This window comes from Anarrhichthys ocellatus, unplaced genomic scaffold, assembly GCF_004355925.1.
Source record: "Anarrhichthys ocellatus isolate YVR2014 unplaced genomic scaffold, GSC_Weel_1.0 scaffold24, whole genome shotgun sequence".
Lineage (NCBI taxonomy): Eukaryota > Metazoa > Chordata > Actinopteri > Perciformes > Anarhichadidae > Anarrhichthys > Anarrhichthys ocellatus.
This window is the reverse complement of record NW_022280054.1, coordinates 5,211,720-5,230,535: the sequence shown is the minus strand read 5'-3', so window position 1 is coordinate 5,230,535 and position 18,816 is coordinate 5,211,720. Positions and strand designations below refer to the sequence as shown.

Sequence of the window (18,816 nt, the reverse complement as noted above, 5' to 3'; positions counted from 1 at the left end):
TATATATATAAATATATATATATATATATATATATATATATATATATATATTTGCTGATACACATACACACACATAGGAGTGAGCACACACAGACAAATACAATGTAAGGGAAAACACTGTAAATATAAGAGAGGTTCTGGATTTTTCTTTGGTGATAAAATCCGTCATGCTTCTGACAAGAGTGCATTGTGTTAACATACCAGACTGTATGTTACTCTGAAGAACTTTCTCACAAAAGCATCCTTTTCCATTTATCCATCTCCACAATCTTTTCCCTCTACATAGCCTTCTTTTTGTCAGTCTGTCTGTCTCTCGCCGCTTTCTTTTATCCTGCCAGTATTTCAGTATTTTCTACTCTTCCAGTTAGTTTTCTTCAGAGGTTTGAATGTATATTTTCTACATGATTCCTGAAGCAGTTGGGACCAAAACCTTTTGTACCACTCTGTCCGTGACTCGAGAAAGAGGGGGAGTAGGGATTAACAAGACCAGAGCATGTTTTTCCTCAAACATCTTAGTCGTTAAATCTTGTTCAGATGGATTATTGGCAGAAATCTGACCTCAAAGCGTATTGTTAGTGTGTGACATTTGACAAAGCGTAATGTAAGGCTCAGCTGGATCCCAGTCATGACATTTTCTCTGTACAATGTGTCGGCGGGACACAACTGTCTGCTTCATCAAAGACAGTGCTTTGAATGGGATTAATCCGCATTACCACCATCTCTTATGTTAGTTGATGGATTCAAGCTGGGAGAGTTTATCCCAGGGTCACCTGTTGCACAGGTGAAGATACCTTTTTGAACTTCTCCACTCTTTTCAGACAAAGAGTGGGCAGAACAACAAAAGAAGTTCATACTGAACGAACAGACAATGAGAGTGATGTCGATCTTCTCGTCTCATTCTCAGCACGAAAGCCAATCAGTGAGCTGCTAAAATGTCGATCTGCTGCTTTAAAGTAAGAACTGGCCTCACGAGACCAATCCCAAATGTCAGACTTCCTAGATTTGGAAAAATGTTAGGAGTGGTAATCATATTTGATCTAAAAGGTATTATAACAATAGTAGTATATCATTGCAAATGCAATATTCCAATCATAAATGTCTGTGCAGATGAGTAAACAGAACAAAACTTGCAAAAGACTGCAAAACCTGAAATATCTAATTTTACCATTTAAGATTCTGGTTAAAATGTTTGCCTTTAAATGGAATATATTGTACTTACATGTGCCAAAAACAGAGTGAAATGCCTTCACTAAGATGCTTTTGAGAAATGGGGCCCTGGCCTGGTGACAGCTCCCTCCACAGAGGAAAAGCCCTCAGCATAGCAAAGAACTAACAAGAGTTGTTTTTAGACATTTTATACAAGGAATGTTATCTGCAGCGAAGACATGGATTAGTTAATCTGACTCGATTCAAGATAATTGGACTGTTGGTATTGAACCAAAAATCAGTACTTCATTATGTTTCCTGTGTGTTATTGTCCATCTTGATCTCCATGTTTTCTGCTGACTGATGCAGATGCAGTCCATGGTCTGATTTCTCCTTGTGAGTGTAGTATCTCTGCTCTACAGTAGCCAGCAAGAAGAAACGCAGACAAAGGGATTCTGTAAATAACAAGGGCATGCAAAGACCGTTCTGTTTTGTTTCAGATGAAAGTCAATTTATTTACATATCAACATCGGTGAAAAAAAAAAATGAAAAAAAGAGATGTTTTTGAACTATGTTATGACATCATACAGTACCAATATATGTTACGACTACAGAAACTGTGTTACTACTCTGAATGTGTGAGTGACCATTCCTATTCAAATGTCTTGTAAATCTACAATATAATAACAATGAATATTAATATGATTATTGTGCCAAAGGGGATGGGGAGGGTCTAGCTTATAGCTCGTGGGTAAATAAGTGGTTTCATAAAAAAGTAACAAAATGTAAATGTAAACTGTTTCTATTGTTTTGGATATTTTCTATATAAATATTCCATATTTTCCAGTGTTAAAGCAATATTATCCATACGTATACAAGGTGCACATCTGAAACAATGTTTTGGATTGTTTTTTTTTTTCATCCTGCTGTAATTTCTGGTGAACAATTCAGCAAGGAAGATGGCAGGTGGATAAGTTGACATTTTTCTTTATGTCATGAGGGATACATTTTGTCATTTCTAGTAACAAAGAAGGTGCGATTCCCTATTTTTGCAGTGTTATCTTCTTACTTTGGGCTTGTAGTTCCACTTCCCCCCCCCACTTCTTCTGCAATGTATCCCCGGTTCAGTCTCTGATCTTAACGTTCCTGGTAGAAAATGTACACAGAAAAAAAGCATGCAACGAGAACTGTTGGTCATAATTGTTGACATAATTGGTTCCTGTCTCCAACGTGCTGTCTGTGCATCATTACCGCTACATCTACTCATCTAAATTGAATAATGGAGGCCCTGACCTGTTGTCAGAAAATTGAGCCAGTGCTATTGCCGAGATGTTATCGGGGAGGAGTTGTTTTGTGCGTTGCTGTCACCGCCGACGTTAAAAACATGCTGAGAGTGTAACAGGGAGCTTGCTTCAGCACTTCAGCTGCGTGTTATCAGCCCCCCCTGGGTGAGGCTCGACAGTTGTGTGCTACCTCTGCAGAAAAAGACAGGATCGGTGTTCACATCTAATGCTCTCTTATTCTCTTTAAGGGCTCAGTTCTGTGACAGCATCTCATTTTAACAGTCAAGTTGTCATTAAAATGGATGTAGATCATAAGAGTACAGCAGGCTTATTATGGTATTTGCAGGTTGAAGTAGCGGAGAATCCTGGTCTCATATATTTGGGGTAAAGGAATAAAGCAGATGTTGACTTGTAAGCTCCACATAAACTCACAGGGAGAGAAAGATGAATCTGTCATGTAGGATTTTGACAACGTACAATTTCAGGTCCTCTCGCATTTGAATCCAATCTCTTGAGCTGTCTGAGGATTTTTAAACCTGGTGAACTTTCCAACATTTTCCATGACGAATACGTGGTTAATCGTCTCTGTATGGAAATGAAAGAAACGAGCTGCAGTGCTAATGCAGACAAGACATTTTGTTTTTCTGCACTAACTAACATTGCTCCACATTTTACCTCGAGGATCAGAAAAAGCTCAGCGAAAGACATTTTTTTTCCCCATATTCTAGCCGAAACATGCTGATGCTCGTGGTGAGTAAAATCTTATGCTCGCCAGGAAGATGATCTCCTGATGATTTCTACCCAAAATGCTGTTATTTTCGTAAATGCACTCTAAAGAATTGGATTGATAATCCCTGCGCTCAAAAATACTTTTAATCCAGACATGCTCATCTGCTGATCGGAGCAAAAAAAGACACAAGGTCATTTATTTTATACTTTGTGAATGAAAATATGAAACCAGTCCTGGTTCGGAGCCAGATATACGTAATCATGTTTCCCTCTCGCGCTAAACTGCATTTTAAACAAGCCTTGGCTTCGGGGTGCATTATAATTTAGTTTTGGATTGCTATTTGAATCTGTAGGCAGATTGGTGATGTACTGATGAGAGAGACTGACGAGGTTTATTCAATCCAACTGGCACTGCTGTGATTGAGCAGCCTCTCCCACTGCCCTGCCCGATTATTTGTTTGATTTGATGCTGAAAACATGAAAACAGAGCTGTGTTTACTGTGTAAACGCCACAAAAACATACGGTTGAATAGGCTTTCAGGGCAGGCTGGGAGAAGTTTGTTTTGTCAGTCCACCGTCAAAGGCTCTCGCATAATTGTTATCAATAATGCCTCATGATCAACACCTTTGTGGGTGTCATTTGGTAGATATCACAAATAGTTTCCCTGCCTTTTTAACAATGTGAATGAAATTGGTAAATCACAAGATGCTTGTGTGGAAAAGGAAAAGTGTTGGCCTTACGCACACTTTGGGAGGTGTTGAGTAGGGCTGGGTATTGAAATTCTTGTATACATTGAGGCTGAGATCAACCAGCCAAGCAGTAAATCCTTCCACATTTATGTTAATTCTGTTCTTTGTTTTTCTCTTTTTGCACCCTAATTAAAATAAATCGATGAGCAGTATGGATCACATCCTAACGATACACATCCCTACGGGTAAATGCTTCACGAAAAACAAAAGGTAAGAGAATATATGAGATTGGCACACTCTTTATTGGATGAATCCACTTTTGCTGCAGCTGGTTTAATGAACCTTGTGTCCCCGGGGCTGACAGCTAGACGTCTTAAAAACCGTCAACAGTATTTTTGTAAGTTTGTCCAAAGCTGCTTATTTGAATGTTGCTTTTTATAACTGAGTAAAGAGCATGTGTTTAAATACGCGGTTGTTTCCTCAGCCAATGGAGTGAAATGATTTTAGGTCAGTGTAGATTATATAGTAGACGGGAGAAGGAGTTTCCTGATAAGAAATTAGGTTTGTATTATGTATGATATTGATTAGAAGTAAGAGAGGAGTTTGTAAATGTATTTATTGGGCTTCAGGAATAATGGCAAAATGGAATAACGTATTAAGCAGATCTGTGTGTCTTAAGGGCATTTTGTTTTGCATACAGAGCAGGCAAGTTGCAGAATTTATAGTATTGTGTATTGATGGTTTGTGAAATATATTTAGTTAAACTCATGTTTCTTTTGAGAAGAGAATTAAACCAAACTGAGCTGTGATTATTACACCACATAACACAGCGGTACCCTTGCAGGGCATGATGGGGAATCAAAGAATAAATGAAAAGTCAGAGAACATGGTTTTCTGCTGCGTGCTTTTTATATTTTTCATAGATCATCTTGTTTGGGTTACTGCCGTGGACACAAACACAAACAAAATCCCCAATAATACCCCTTGCTTTAAATTCTGATGAGATTACATTTTCAGTAGAGTGTTAGAGATATCAATAAGTACGTTCACATTCCTACTGCTCACTTGAGATGATCGAGATGATGTTTAATTACTGACTTCAGTTGGTGTGACATTTGTGTTTTTCAGGAACACTGAGGTTGAATGATCTGATCCGAAAACAAATTTCTCTTATTCTCAAAAAAGGCAGCTCATCTGCATTTTAATTAGGACGCTGCGTTGTATTTTAATCGCTTTACAGTCCAGGATTATCAATAAAAAGACAAATGATCATGGGGTTACCGTAAACGTAATTAAAGGGAAGTGGAATTAGCTGAATTCCCTATAATGAGTATGTAGAATGTAATTTATTTTTCTAAATTCATTTATAAGTATTTATTCACTCCAGGCAGAAAACGACTATTACTGAAATGAAAATGATGATAAATGTTTACTAGTTATTTATTTAACAATATCAGCGAAGTCGGGCTTGAATTCCAGAGTATCCCCGGACTGAGGTGGTCTTTTATCATTTTTAACATTGTTAACATAAGCTTCTCCACTCTGTGCCAACTTCCTCTCATCTTCTTATCAAGTGCTTCTACATTTTTTTAGTCAGGGGTGGATAAACACGACGGTAATTTGATTAAACTGGACACACAAACATGACCTTCTGTGGTGGGAATTTCAAATTCAAAATGTTTTTCTTGAGCTGTTAAATATTGCCATAATCTTGTAAATGTAACAAAGAGCTTTAATTCATCATCTTTTAGAGGAAGCCCTGTTGTGTTTATCCACCCGCATGGGCATTAATAGTGAGTCACTGTTAATAACTATGTTTTTTTATCGCTTTGTTGTTTTGTTTTGCTCTCTGATGTTCAGAACTGTAGAATGTAATATGATGCTTTATATTTGTGTTATAATGGAAGGTGGTTTTATATTTGGATATTTGATTCTCTATTTAATATTTTCACTCAGCTCTGTGAAATGTGAGAATATTCTGTGTGGCTCTAGCTGGAGGATACAGAGTGTTTCAAAGTGGCTTCGTAGTGGGGGTTGATGACGGGTGGGGGGGGGTGTAGACAACTTCTTAAGGCAGATTTTATGTTCGATCACTGTTTTTGCCCACAAATAAGCTTTAGGCTGGCCTCAGCCATTGCAAAAAGAGATAAGATGTTTAACTCCAGCAAAGGTTTCTGGTAATTAAGATCCAAAATGGATTCCAAACTGTTTTGTCACTGACACTGGGGCCTCGTTCGCAGGCTTTTTGGAGGCTCCCAACAGACCTGGCAGCGAGAACAAGAGCAGTTCTGGCCAAACAGAGTTCGTCTCATCTCCCAATTAATGAATCTTTGTCTCCTCACTCCAAATTGGCCCTCGGCGAGGCCTGTGAAGGCACCTCTCTCTCTGTGGCCATTGGGAACAGTAAAGAGAACTGAGAGTGGGCAGTGTTAACAAGACGCTCCCTGTGTTTTTAATATCACAGTGTTTTTGTTTATCAGAGAAGACACAAGAAATGAGGAGTAGGAAGCTTTTTTTGGAAGAGCCCGGAGCAAGGATTTGCTTGCACATATCCTTTGTGGATGTGTTTTATCTAATTCTTTTAGTTGTCTTGGAGCAATAAAAAGCACATTTGACATTGTAAGATTAAAAGACTAGCCAAATGAAATTCCCCAAAAACGTAACAATTGTGGGTACCACCTATCCATAAACATATTCATATATATTCAATATATGAACATTACAAGGCTGGGATTGCAGATGCATTCATGGGATTTGAGGAGAACCACAAGCCTCCAGAAGCCTATGTAAAAGGAGAAACAGTGAGCACTGGAATGTAGACGAGCATTCAGCTGCAGCTCGCCGCACATCCACATACCAGGAAGCAACTCTGTGATTTTGTAACTGGGAACACATGAATTACATCTTTTGTCGAGCACTTCTCTTCTCTGCAGAAACACTGTGCTGCCACAGCACTTTGGCATTAACAGGTGGATTTATAAAATTCACCATCGTTTGACTCACTGCAGTCAAACGCCCACACACTGAGCACCAGGAAAGAGCGAGAGTAGCCTTCTTCAAATGGAACAAAAGCGGTCACAGGGCATTCATTTGTTCTAACTTACTAGCTCTTCATGATGACATGGTTCTCTTCATGTTTTTTCTTACTGGGATGTGACGTAACAATACTGGGACCCTCCAGTCGGTGTGACCACCGTGCAGCAGTGCTGTGGAGTCAGACAGGAGATGGGATACGGTGTGGGGGGGGGAGAAAAAGAAGGGGTTTTGCTTTTTGATTCATATTTTGCCGTTGATAAATCTTTGTGTAAGTGTACTACAAAGTACCTTTGAATCATTATTGAAATCATTATTAAAAAAATGATAACTATGATTGGCCTCCTTGTCTTTGCTATCGTTTTAGTCATTATTTAAAAAAGTCAATTTAAATGCAAACCTTGTGTACTAAGATACAACATACAGAACATGCAGCCAACCGATCTTTGACTATGGTCACTTTTAGTCTTTGGTCAGTTAATCTCTATATAGATCAAAACTAAACCAATCTATGTACAAATACTGTATATGTATCAAACATTATTTTAGAATATTAATTAATTAACTGCAACATTAACATGGCTTATAGTGTAATTAAGTAGGAAACATAGTGAGGATTTTTGTTGTCTAACTCATCTTTATAAACTTCAAAACTCTGTTCACTCCCGTGTTTTTAACTTCACATGACTGAGATAATAATATAAGCTATTGAACAGAGAATGCATAATACATGTATAAAAAATATTAGCAGATATCCTGCAACAATGATGCATGCATGGATCCATGCAGTCTTTTCACACAGCATCATTCAATTACATAAACATGAATAATTGTTGCAGAAATCACTGTTCAAAAGTTAGAAAACAATCAGCGGAACTGAAGCTTTAGACCTTATGGTTCCGGTCTGGAGAAAGAAAAGATGTTCACGGCTTACGTTTCCAGTCTCCATATGTTTTTATTCCATCCAGCATTTGGACAAAGTCCCAGTTTTATCGCCCACAATAAATGAACTCGACAGTCTGTGAGTCTCTGACCTACATGTTGAACGCAGTCAGTGGAAGCTGGTAGACCACAACTTGACGGCTCCTGTGATATTTGCTTCCTCCTCCATCTCCTTCAGTGTTCCAGTGACAGCTCCGCTATGAATCAGGCCCCAAAAACGTTTCATTTAACTGAAGGCATGCAGGTCAAAGACAATGAAATTACCCTGCCATCTTTCATTCTCTTTCCCTATCATGTCTTGGTCTCCCCACTTTACCCTCTTTTATTTCCCTCTGTCACCATTCCTCTCTTTCTCCAGCTCTCAGGGCAGAAATTGCTCTCTCCAAGATGAAATCTCCAAATTGTTGCAAATGACCTACTATTCAAATAAATGGAAAGGATGAAAAGGCAGTGAGGAAACGACAGGAATACAAAAAAAAAAGAGGAACACATGAAAGGAAAACAGGTCAAAATTGGTTTGTTATGACAATGCAGGCAATTTGGGCAGCACATGTACGGTTTATTCGAGTATGACTGCATCCATATTTTGGTCGTCTCCTGTGGGATGCTCGTGTGTGTGTGTGTGTGTTTGTCTTTAGAGAGTTGTGAATTGATTTAATGCTTTCTACACTTGCTATATTAACCTTTTTCCAGTTTCCAGACGAATGAATTAGGTTGTGCATCGTTAAGCTTACTTTTCTTAAGTGAAAACTGGAGAAGAATTCAGTGAAAGACAATAAATTAACCCGGTAGAAATAAATAATCTGCTAAGAGCATTATGGGTTGCCGTGGAAGGATGTTGAAACATTACGATAACGGTACAAGATAAAGGAAGCGCATTTCAGTGTCTAACTATTCCTTCAAACACAATCAGTGATTTGCCATGTGGACATACACAAAGGTCATCCGTAAATGCTTCATGTCTCAAGTGTATAACACCCTGAATGCGCGTGATATTAAAAGGAACGTAAAGATCCAGAGGTTCCAATTCTGTTGCCTTAAAAATATATCTGAGGATGTTAGATATGATTTTTTTACCAGTGCTCCTAAATCCCCTAATTTTCTTCTCTACACTCTTACAGCGTCCCACGGAAGTTACTGTAATCAGTGTTATTTGTTCCCATGTAAATGGCATGCTGTGGGCTCTATTTATAAGAAGTGTGTGGGTAAGGGGAGTCATGGTAGCATGTGGTTAGCACTGTGAGTCAGACTGTGCACGCGTGTGTGCGTGGACATGTATATTTGCTGCATGTATAGCATGCATGTGTGGGCATGTTCAACACATAAGTATGAGGAAGGTGAAGAGATTTCCTTCTGCAGCGCACGGTTCTGTTGTGTGTAGGTGTTGGCGTATGGCTGAGGTAACTAACCATAGAGGGCTTAATTTAAATGTGAAGGATGTAACATTAACACCACAAGGCCTGAGTGGCCAACCCCACTCTGTGATGGAGTGGCTCCACCCACACCTCCGACCTAATGAAACGCTGCTCAAGCATTGTTTTTCCAGCTGATCAATGTGGGTAAAGCAAAGAAAAAGCAAGATGTATTCTCTCCCATCGAGTGGAACTAGAACATGATTGAACAGCTAAAGTCTTAAGGTAAGCGACATGGGGAGTCTAATGGCTTTCAAACAGCATGTTAAAAAATAATTAAAGCAGTTTAGTCATAGATGTTCAACAGGTGTTTAATAACAGCTTCATATATGACTCAACCAGTCTGAGCTGAGGACCGGAGAAAACGGTTACATAAATTACTTGTATCATCATATTTGCATAAATGTCTGTAATTTATACAACGTTTGCATTTAATTTGCATAAATAGTCTAAACCAAAAGACAGGATTGATCAGGCTCCAATGGCTGCTGCCGTTTCAAGGAAGGGGCTTTTTTATGTGGTCGGGAGTGAGGGACTGTGCAGAGAATACAAAGAAGGAAAATACAGATGATCACACACATACTGTACACTTGTAAATACACAGGTACCTGCATGCAGTCTAGAGCTCAAACAAGCAAAAATACTGAATATTCTGTTGTTCAAGTTTCCCAAATACGATTGCTGCCTTTTGTAAACACATTATCTTTGTTTTGGACAAAACAAGATATTAACAGATGTCAAAAAAAATCCAGAAAATAATTGAATAGGCGTATAAACAGGTTCACAGACAGGCTCTGTGTCACATGATGTCTGTTAGTGTGTACAGTGACGCAGATCCCGAGCATGTGTGTGTGCGCGTATGTGTTAAGGAGACAGGTATAAGAAATTATATAACACAAGTCGGAAGTATGGGGAGGAGAGAAACCAAAAAGGCACGACAGAAGAAGAGGACGTGTGATGAAGAGGGAGAGTGAGGAAGCCATGCAAGCAGAGAACAAATCTGTGGGAGCCACTAGAGCAGAACTGAAAGTCACTTGAGTTTTAATTTCCTGCCAGTGGAAGCGAGAACAATATCAAGATTGAAACATGAGTTTCAATGAGTCACTCTTCGAGGCAGCTCAGTGGGTTCAGGCTGTTAACATTCACAACACCACCCCTCCGTCTCCCTCTTCCTCTCTTTCGCGTTATTGCATATAGACACACACACACACACACACACAGTCACACAGTCATGTAGACATAACATGCACATGTGCAAACTAATGCACACATACACACACTTCCACACAAATACAGTGTAATGGCACTAATGAGACTGCATGACTAATACCTCTTCAGTCCCTTCTTCAGATGAGTACTTATTATGGTCTGTCAAGGAGATGAGTCAGTCTATGTCATGGTTACTATGGTGATCAAAGCCTCCAGCACTTCCCTTAAAAACCCGCCGGAAAAAATAAAGCTCTTTAACCCCTTTAACTACAGACCTATCAGGATGCAGTGACACATGCACGCACGCACACACACACACACACACACACACACACACACACACACACACACTTGCAAACAGGCAAACTGACTCTAATCTCCCTCAGGTAACAAATGAAAGGAGAATTCCTCTACAGGGATTATTAGAATACCACAACGTTATAAACAAGATTATAAAGCGTCAAACAAGAGCTGAACAGCAGAGTCAAAGACATATCAACAAGACCTTATTGACCTATTTACACTAACCATATTGGAAGCGATTACTTTTAGGGCTCAATATGCTCCACTTCTTTGGTTCAACCTCAGATCACCTCTGGGTGAGCCTCTCTATGTGTCGGGCAATCTGCTGCCGCTCCTGATGTGATGTCATTTGGTCTTTCTGGCTCATCACACAAGGCATCACATTTATATACCCTGTTGATGTTTCAACGTTGGTGCATGACCAGATCACTGATAAAGGTCGTTTTAACCAAACTGCAAACCATATATCTGAGTGTGTTAGTCATAAAATGGTAGATCATGAAGTTATATGAATAGTTAAGATAACAAACTTGTACTTGTGCGAAATCACAATCTGGTTTACTCATTCATTAATGTCTCCATAGACACTTAGTAGATTACTCTTGCAGTGAATTGATATTTCTGATCATTTTGCCTCATTACTGACAGGTGAAGTGTCGCACAACTGCAATTTCAGTCAGACACACATTAAGAAATTGACAATTTAAAGCAAACAGTGACACCGTTTGGTGGAAAGGGCTGTGCTGAGGGAGCTCCTATAAAGAATCTGAGGATTATGGTTCAGAGAGCCAATCCCCCATAAGCATGAACAATACGCTTTAGCTAAATCAACAATACAAAAGAGCAGATAAGCTGGAGTAAGCAGGAGGTTTGGGTGGACGAGGGAGCTGTGGCAGAAAAAACGGTGTTGGCATGAGCGTGATCATCAAAGTAACAGTGAGAATCAAGATCCACGCTGCACACCTGCATGAATACGACTTGATGTTAATAGCCACGCAGCTGTCAATGAGCCAATCATCGTGAAGCATTCTGCAAATGCCCAATCAGCCAATACTAATGAATTGACACACTTTGGATGCTCGAGTTAGCCATGCCAGTGGGCCTTGAAACTGGCACACCTAAACTGAATAATTAATAATAATGGCTGTGCTTTTTTTTAAAAACATGCATACAGTAGACTATGTGACCACAGATACAAAAGTCATACCCAGAACATACTCTCAAGCATAGATATTAAATAACGCATTAGTATTAGTGTAACAATAAATAAACAAGATAAATATAGTCACAATATTAGTTTTTTATATGTATTTCTTTTTCTAACATTAAAAGATATAGTTATGGTGTCATTTTAAGATTTTTCTTATTTCAGTTTTGGCTAATCCTTTTCAACTAAAAATATGATAAATAAATAGCAGCAATGCTAAAACACCCATCACATATGTTTTTAATTACATGGGATGAGGTCACACAAGCAACACCTACGTTTTTCTGTTTTATTTCCAATGCCTCCCCCACATGAATGTGCTCTCCTGATGACTCCCCTCAGCGCCAAATTTACTCAGCTCTTTCTCGCGTCTACTGCGCATGCCCACAGCTGCTGGGTCATCACATGACAAGGAAAAACGAAACCAAAAAAGCGAAGGGCAGTCAAACGACGAGAGAAGTACTGCTGCGTTATTCCTTGTTCGCTGAAAACCTACCTATCTTTGTATGACAGACCGGAAGAGTGATAAAGTCACGATAAAGTATATATAAGAGCATACACGTGTACACATAATATACATAAGCAGATGTGTTGGAAATACTCTTGATAATACCCAAAAGTAGTCAACATTATGTGAGCTTTAACTTAACGTTAACTAGCCGGCTACATTGATTGCTAGCTACGTGTGCGCATGCGCGTTGTGCTATTGGGCGTAACGGCTTCATCTTGACCGTAGAAGTTGAACTGTGTATCTTTGTAAAACGTTTGCATAAATTGGCAGGCAGAGGAGTTGTGGGGAGTAACAGAAGTTCACGTGGGACAGGTGGCGCAGGAAAAAACAATAAGGGTCGAACTCTAATTAGACGACGATCTGGTAGCAGTTACTTTGTGTGTTTAAGCAGCTAAGCTGAGCTGTGTGTGTGTGAAGATGAGGCTGAACGGAGTGCTCGTGTGCGTGTTCCTGCTTTGGGTTGAAGGGTCTGTGGGTGACACACCGGCCAACTGCACGTTTGAGGACCTGCAGGGGACATGGGTGTTTCAGGTGTCCAAAGGAGGCCGCGACAAGTCCATCAACTGCTCCGCTGAAGGTAAAAAAACCCATTAAACAAGTCACTCTGTTAGGACACGTTAGACGTGATTGAAGAAGTAGTTTCGCAATTTTGGAAATCAGGTGACTTCTTTAGGGCCTGTTTAGGGCGATTCAATCATCGCTTCCTCCTTTTTGTGACGAAGCTTGGTTTGAACCACCTGCATTGTAAACTAATTTGTCTTTCTTTTAATTAACGTTACCAGTTTTTAATACAGTTTTTAATACTCTTGTTGCTGACATTGTGTGTGTGTGTGTGTGTGTGTGTGTGTGTTTTAAGTGTGACCTGCAGATGAAAACTAGCAATAAGCGAACTCTCTCTTACATTACAATACAATGAATGTAAAATAATCCCAACCCTTCATATCCGGTATGAATCTGCATCAACTTTGACATTAAATTTGTGTTTTTATTAAACAAGGAGTGATGCTTTCAGTAGGCCTCACTACTCCCACATCGTTGAGGACTGATGATTGGAACTTTAATCTACAGGTTGAATTAGTCCCTGCAGGTAAACTCGTGTACATTTTGTGTTCCTCCTCAGCTACAGGTGAGAGCTCGCTGACCGTGACCCTGGAGAAGCTGTCTGTAGCCACAGATGAGCTGGGCAACACCGGCTTCTTCACCCTCATCTACAACCAGGGCTTTGAGGTGGTCATTAATGGGTACAAGTTGTTCGCCTTCTTCAAGGTATGACGGGCATGTACACGATTTAGTTTAAATGAGGCATGATTTCAGTATTTAGTCATGGTAATCCTGTATAAACTACACATTTGCTGGGTGGGTGAAAAAGTTTTCAGCAGGCTAGTTCATATCCCATACTTGCATATCTGCAGGTCACCTAGGCCAGGCTAAAATGAGTGAGGAATAATGCCCTATTTGACTGCGGCTATACTGAAGTTTAGTCTTTCAGTCATGTGTTATTTTACGTCGCTCACATGACACTGAGACAAGGGAAGAGTCAGAGCCTGTCTGTCTTCTATCCCATGTTGTGGTTCATCCACGTCTAGTTCAACTTCCCTATTTCCTAAACTTGATTCATCTTAATGTAGCAATATGACAAGAAAGGAGAGACTTCACATTTATAAGCCAATGATTGTCTGAATAATGTACTTGAAATATCTAGCTTTATATGGAATACTCGATTGCTTTGATTAATCCTGAGTGTTTTTGTATTTGCATAAAACTACTTGGCTAAATTGTATTGGATTACAAGCCCTCATCTGATTGCCTCACTACACTCTCAGTACACCGATGATGGCCGTAAGGTGACCAGCCTCTGTGACCAGACCCTGCCAGGGTGGGTCCATGATGTCCTGGGACGCAACTGGGCCTGTTTCGTGGGGAAGAAAGTGAAATCGGTACCACCCCGAATAGATTACAAACCATTCTTCAACAGCAGGTACGTACATGATGATGGCTCAGTACGTTCCTCGATCTGTAAAGTGGACAAACGCAATCTAACAAGCGAGACATCGGTGGTACATGGGGGTGGGTGGGAAGAGAGACTGTTTGTTCGCTGACTCTGGGTGCAGGCGGTGTTGATGATCCGTGCTTTCAGTGTACTGTGCAGTTTTGACTTCTGATTTTATCTACACTTTCATTTCCTCCCTCCATCCTCCTCTGATGTGAACGGAGTTAGCCTCACTCACCCGCGGTAATCTTTGCAAATGGCCTGACAGCTGAGAAATCTGATGTTTGAAGCACAGTCATTGGTGAACAGGCGTGACACAAATAACTGAGTTTATAGCAACATAAAGCTGCTTCTCTCTCTTTGGTTCCAGTTAGCTTTAAACCAGATTAGTCAAGTTAGTTTATTGTAATTTAAACCATAAAGTATATCTGAACAAAACCTCTTTTCTCTCGGCACCAGAGTGATTTAATTTATTGATTTAATTATTTGTATCCGCCGTGTTGTCTGAGCTACCCACCAAAACGGTCACGTTTTTATTTATGATTTGTTTCTTAAATGCATTTGCATCATAAAAGTAATCAATTATTTAGTCTTTTCAACTTTCACGCAGCTTCCTCCTAAACGTTGATTAAACTAGTATTTGCATAATGAGAAGAACTCGCTCTTTTAGAGTATGCAAGAGTGTCTTAAAGTCGACACAAACCCTTTCCTTCAGTTTGTGTGGCAGACGAGCCCCTTTTTTATTTAAAAGCAACCTCACACGTGTCCTCATTCACCCTCCAGGCTGCTCCACCAGCTGTACAGACACAACATGGACTTCATTGAGACCATCAACTCTGTTCAGAAGTCCTGGAAGGCTTCTCCCTACCCAGAGCACGAGACATACACTCTGCAGGAGCTGCACTACCGATCAGGAGGCCCCGCCTCCCACATCCCTGTGTGAGTATTTACTTATTTCCCATACTCTTCAATTTAAATGGCTTTATTGGCATGAATGTATCATTGTATTTTTAAACGTATTCAAATTAAAACGGAACGTCAAACGCTGGTTGGAACAATACAAACTGGAAATAATGTGAAACTACCAAAAACAAGGTGCAGGAGTCTCTCACTTTAAAACATATGAATGCACAGAAATGAGTCATTTGTGCTCCTAAATACATTTTCTCCATGTATCCTGCTCAGCTCTGTCCTGTTCATTAGGTTAGAAGGTTTATGAAACTGCTTTTATAAACGGTATCCGTAAGTTTCTAGTGAAATGTGTGTGTGACCAGCTCCAAAGTCCTCTTCTTCTGGTTTTTACGGCGGTTGGCCTCCAGCCTATTGGTGCATTACCAAAGTCTGTTGGCTACCTTTTGCACCACCAATCAATCTGTGCAAAATCAACACATACTTGAACTAACAAGAGAAGGGAGGCCAGCACAATCGACATCTGCTTGAACTTCTCTCATCAGTTAAAACCTTCAAATGGTACTTGAGCAAACGGATCTATCTTAAGGTGGAGCTACATGCAATTTATTTCTACAGTATTAGGTTTTCTGTAAATTGTCATTGCAAAATGTCTTACAGAAAATTCCCTTGTGATTGAAATGTGATTTATTTAATTTTTTTACTTTAGGCGTGTTCGCCCAATGCCTGTGAAGGCTTACGACGTCAAGGTGGCGTCTGCGCTACCTGAGCACTGGGATTGGAGGAACATTGACGGCGTTAACTTCGTCAGCCCTGTGCGAAACCAAGGTGGCGTTTGATTGCTGGCCTGTGCACACATGATATTAGATATGATTCAAAGGAGTTGCAGGAGTCAGACCAAGCCGTACCACTTGAGCGGCTGTCTGCCGGCTACGTTGCTTCCTTCTTGGCAGGCCCGGGTCTCCTTCCTGCTGTGTGTGTGTGTGTGTGTGTGTGTGTGTGTGTGTGTGTGTGTGTGTGTGTGTGTGCTGACTTAAGTGAGCTGTGGGTCCAACATGACAAACTTCTTATCTCTGAAACTGATTAAATCCTACATTATAAGACAGCAAAGTGTTCCCACTAGCGCAGATCTTTAATTTAAATAGTTGTAGCACCATATTGCTCTTAGGAGATGTTAAGTTTTGGACCCAAATGAAAACTGTTCTGTCACCCTGACTTGAATCATTACTACAATTAAACCACCGCCTCTCTTCTCTGACCTAATTTGTTTCCGCAGAGCATTTTATTAAGAACCTGGTGCCTCACACTATTAATGGTAACCAGTGTATCTGTGCCTTGCTCATTATTATGTATTACAACTAATGCAGATGAGTGTACTGGGGCAGGAACTTTACCTCTCCACTTTACATTAAATCAACGGATGTAATGTATTATTGAACAAATGTGCTTAATGATTAATCAGGGTTTTATTTCAGGGGTGTTGAAGCAGATTGCATGTGCAGGTGCACCTACAGTATCTGAAGATAGCTTTGCTTGACAATGTCAGAGTTGACATTACAGTAATTGTGTAGTGGTGTTGCGGCATTGCCTTATATTGAAATTGCTTCCAATGTTCTGTCAACTTAATTTACATGCATGAGGACAGAATATGCAATCTAGAACAGTTGACTTGTACAGCTTCTCAAGGTTCTAGTTGTAACTCTGTTTTATTTCAGCGTCGTGTGGAAGCTGCTACTCCTTTGCCTCTATGGGAATGTTGGAAGCTCGGGTTCGAATCCTCACCAACAACAGCGAGACTCCCATCCTCAGCCCCCAACAAGTGGTCTCCTGTTCTGAATACTCTCAAGGTAAAATAACTCTCAATCTAAAATCTTGTTTCCAGACCATATCGGTTAATTCTTCCATCTTGGACCACAAAACACAATTTCACCTCGTTAGAAAGTCAAGAGAACCTCAAATCCTTTTATTTCGTTTGATGATAACAATTTCCGACCTGTTGAATAAACCAGATTTAACCGTCATCTCTCCTCTTTAAGGTTGCGATGGTGGCTTCCCTTACCTGATTGGGAAGTATGTACAGGATTTCGGCATTGTGGACGAGTCGTGCTTTCCGTACACCGCTAAGGACTCTCCGTGCGGCGTTCCTCAAAACTGCGGCCGCATGTACGCCGCGGAATACAGCTATGTCGGTGGATTTTATGGCGGCTGCAGTGAGAATGCCATGATGTTGGAACTGGTCAAGAATGGACCAATGGGAGTGGCCTTTGAGGTACAACAGCTGCTCACTGGTTTCCTACCTGCTATCTCTTTACAGATTGTGTTCACGCAACAATTAAGGTTGTTGCTCTCTCGATGCAGTTTAGATTTTAAGACCCTCCTGCTTCATGGTTACAGCTTGCATTCGATTTGATAAATTCAAAGTAACTCATCCCTGTCCTTCCTCAGGTCTACCCCGACTTTATGCACTATAAGGAGGGCATCTACCACCATACAGGCCTCGCAGACCCCTTCAATCCCTTCGAGCTGACCAACCATGCCGTGCTGTTGGTGGGCTACGGCCGCTGCCACAAGACCGGACAGAAGTACTGGATTGTCAAGAACAGCTGGAGCGCAGGCTGGGGCGAGGACGGCTATTTCCGAATCCGCCGGGGCAGCGACGAGTGTGCCATCGAGAGCATCGCCGTCACAGCCAACCCCATCCCCAAACTGTAGAGGCTGTAAACCGAGGAGGAGAGGAATGGGTTGCTCTTTTGATGACATACATTCAGCATGTCGGCCTACAATGTTGCTTACATTTTGAACTGTTTCTGGATTTCAACAATCACTGATTAGCTGCCTATGAATGATTTGAATTCACGCTGTAGCTGCCGACTCAAATTCTGGATCAAAATGCATCCGTACAGAATGTGACGAGTCTGTTTGTGTGCCGGGGGCAGGGCCTTGGTTCTTTGTCTCAGGGTAGCAACAGCGGAGAGTTGTAATATATTCTGTCCTTGCATCAAATTGAAACCGTGACTGCCATGTTTTTCTGTGAAGCACTTTGTATGAAGCTCCCTGTGGAGCTTTTAAAGGGAATTCTTAATCAATAAAGGGATGAAACTCACTGTAGTGCCTCTTATTCTTTTCAACAGAATGAAAGCGTTTCAAGATGACGTTTCTCTGTGTGTGAAAAAGATGGAACACAATTTTAAATCAGTTTCTGGGATGGTGGTTATCTCTGGTTAAGGTGGGTCTTTTCATTTATTTTTTGTTCAAGCAAAGACTCGACTATACGTGCAAGAAAGTGAACCGGTATAACTCGACTGCATAAGGGGTTGAAGGCATGACTCAAACAAATGGTTGATTTACTCAAATGGGAGGAACCTGCCTTCAGGGCTTTAACAGAAATCTGAGGTTTTAGGCAACAAACTGTTAGGTTTAGGAAAGCTCATGGTTTGAATTAAAAATAACTT

The 18,816-nt window shown here is 40.5% G+C and overlaps 1 protein-coding gene across 1 annotated transcript; it reads left to right on the top strand.

Moving 5' to 3' along the window:
- Nucleotides 1-12,712: 12,712 nt before the first annotated feature.
- ctsc (cathepsin C) lies at nt 12,713-18,468 on the top strand. Its single transcript, XM_031861385.1, has 8 exons — nt 12,713-13,042; nt 13,586-13,731; nt 14,289-14,443; nt 15,239-15,394; nt 16,074-16,192; nt 17,080-17,211; nt 17,401-17,633; nt 17,810-18,468. The coding sequence occupies exons 1-8, from the start codon at nt 12,883-12,885 to the stop codon at nt 18,074-18,076; spliced, it is 1,368 nt and encodes a 455-aa protein (XP_031717245.1). The 5' UTR covers nt 12,713-12,882; the 3' UTR covers nt 18,077-18,468.
- Nucleotides 18,469-18,816: the final 348 nt, after the last annotated feature.

Bases quoted from the DNA above. Each gene is read 5' to 3' on its own strand.
- ctsc (XM_031861385.1), top strand. From the start codon at position 12,883: ATGAGGCTGAACGGAGTGCTCGTGTGCGTGTTCCTGCTTTGGGTTGAA. The intron at 13,043-13,585 runs GTAAAAAAACCC...GTTCCTCCTCAG, and splicing joins CATCAACTGCTCCGCTGAAG to CTACAGGTGAGAGCTCGCTG. The intron at 17,212-17,400 runs GTAAAATAACTC...CTCCTCTTTAAG, and splicing joins CTGTTCTGAATACTCTCAAG to GTTGCGATGGTGGCTTCCCT.